The sequence below is a fragment of the Mandrillus leucophaeus genome, unplaced genomic scaffold (genome assembly GCF_000951045.1).
Source record: "Mandrillus leucophaeus isolate KB7577 unplaced genomic scaffold, Mleu.le_1.0 Scaffold74, whole genome shotgun sequence".
In the NCBI taxonomy this organism is placed as follows: Eukaryota; Metazoa; Chordata; class Mammalia; order Primates; family Cercopithecidae; genus Mandrillus; species Mandrillus leucophaeus.
The window spans coordinates 542,527-544,458 of NW_012108030.1; the positions used below are offsets into that span (position 1 = coordinate 542,527).

A 1,932-nucleotide genomic window follows, 5' to 3' on the forward strand; every position below is an offset into this window, starting at 1 on the left:
TGTTATGTATTTACCTTTCTCTCATCCAAGTACTAACCAGTTCTGACACTGCTTAGCTTCTGAGATCAGATAGATCAGATGCATTCACGGTGGTATGGCCATAGACATATTTACCTTTCTTTTATCTTTAAAAGCCAGTGATCTCAACGTATTTTCTAGTTATCATATGCTGCCTCTAGAAGTTCTTGCTTATTATTAATGGAGAATTGTTTAGAATTTCATACTATAAATTTGTATTTTGTGGTTGTTCATTATTTACCTGCTGGTTTTATCACAGGCTATTAGAATGTTTTATTTATTAATTTATATTATGATTATTAATTAGTTAATATTTACCATTACAGTATATCTTGCTGTGGTTTTAGCATTTATTTGTATGAAATAAATATATGTAACTTTTTTTCTCTTCTATTATGAGGGAGCCATATGTTTACTGCCAGTTGGTGTGTCATTTGGGGTCAGTGGTTGCAAAAGACTTGTTTTGGTGCTCATTTATGTTTGCACAACACAAGTCTTTTGGTCAAAGGATGTTTGAAACTAGGCTTTCCTAAAATTGATTTGAATTACATGTGATCATCTTTACTACAGAATTCTATTCATTTTGCATTTCTACAAATAGAAGATCATGGTAGAAAAGTTTCACAACTTGCTAGCATATTATGTTTAGTGTAGTGTGTTTTCAGTATAAAATAATATTTACCAATAATAGTTATTTTAAAACTCCATGTTCATTATATTTTGCAGGTATCTCTCCTAAACGTGTGATCAAGGAATTACCACCAATACAGAACAATAACACAGGAGAAAAATTCCAAACAGTGATGTTGGAAGGACATGAAAGCTATGACATTGAAAATGTTTACTTCAGAGAAATCCACAAAAATCTACAGGACCTTGACTTTCAATGGAAAGATGGTGAAATAAATTGTAAAGAAGCACCGATGACCCATAAAAACAATCTTACTGGTACAAGAGTTCAACATAGTCAAGGGGACGTAGAAAACAAGCATATTGAAAATCAGCTTATATTAAGCTTTCAGTCCGGTCTGGCTGAATTGCAGAAATTTCAAACTGCAGGGAAAATTTATGAATGTAATCAAATTGAGAAGACAGTTAATAATGGTTTTTTAGCTTCACCACTTCAAAGAATTTTTCCTAGTGTCCAAACCAACATTTCTAGGAAATATGGGAATGATTTTTTGCAACTTTCGTTACCTACACAAGATGAGGAAACATACATTGGGGAAAAACCTTACATAGGTAATGAGTGTGGCAAAGCCTTTAGAGTGTCTCCAAGTCTTATTAATCATCAGATGATACATACAACAGAGAAACCTTACAGATGCAATGAGTCTGGCAAAGCCTTTAATCGGGGCTCACTACTAACAATACATCAGACAGTCCATAGAAGAGGGAAACCATATCAATGTGATGTATGTGGCAAGATCTTCAGACAAAATTCAGATCTTATAAATCACCAGAGAAGTCACACTGGAGACAAGCCCTACATATGTAATGAATGTGGCAAGTCCTTTAGTAAAAGTTCTCACCTTGCAGTTCATCAGAGAATTCATACTGGAGAGAAACCTTACAAATGTAATCGATGTGGGAAGTGCTTTAGTCAAAGTTCCTCTCTTGCAACTCATCAGACAGTTCATACTGGAGACAAACCCTACAAATGTAATGAGTGTGGCAAAACCTTTAAACGGAACTCAAGCCTCACTGCACATCAGATAATCCATGCAGGAAAGAAACCATATACATGTGATGTATGTGGCAAGGTCTTTTATCAAAATTCACAACTTGTAAGGCACCAGATAATTCATACTGGAGAGACACCTTACAAATGTAATGAATGTGGCAAGGTCTTCTTTCAACGTTCACGTCTTGCAGGGCATCGGAGAATTCATACTGGAGAGAAACCTTACAAAT

The 1,932-nt window shown here is 34.8% G+C and overlaps 2 protein-coding genes across 2 annotated transcripts in view; both read left to right on the forward strand.

The window, feature by feature from the left end:
* Positions 1–1,932, forward strand: part of ZNF432 (zinc finger protein 432) — a 67,977-nt gene that overhangs the window by 19,990 nt on the left and 46,055 nt on the right. The gene's annotated exons all lie outside the window — the stretch shown is intronic.
* The window catches only part of ZNF841 (zinc finger protein 841), a 24,759-nt gene that overhangs the window by 14,705 nt on the left and 8,122 nt on the right, over positions 1–1,932 (forward strand). The window contains exon 4 of the mRNA XM_011965863.1: positions 745–1,931. Within this exon, the coding sequence (XP_011821253.1) occupies positions 745–1,931 (1,187 nt within the window). The remainder of the gene's footprint in view (positions 1–744; position 1,932) is intronic.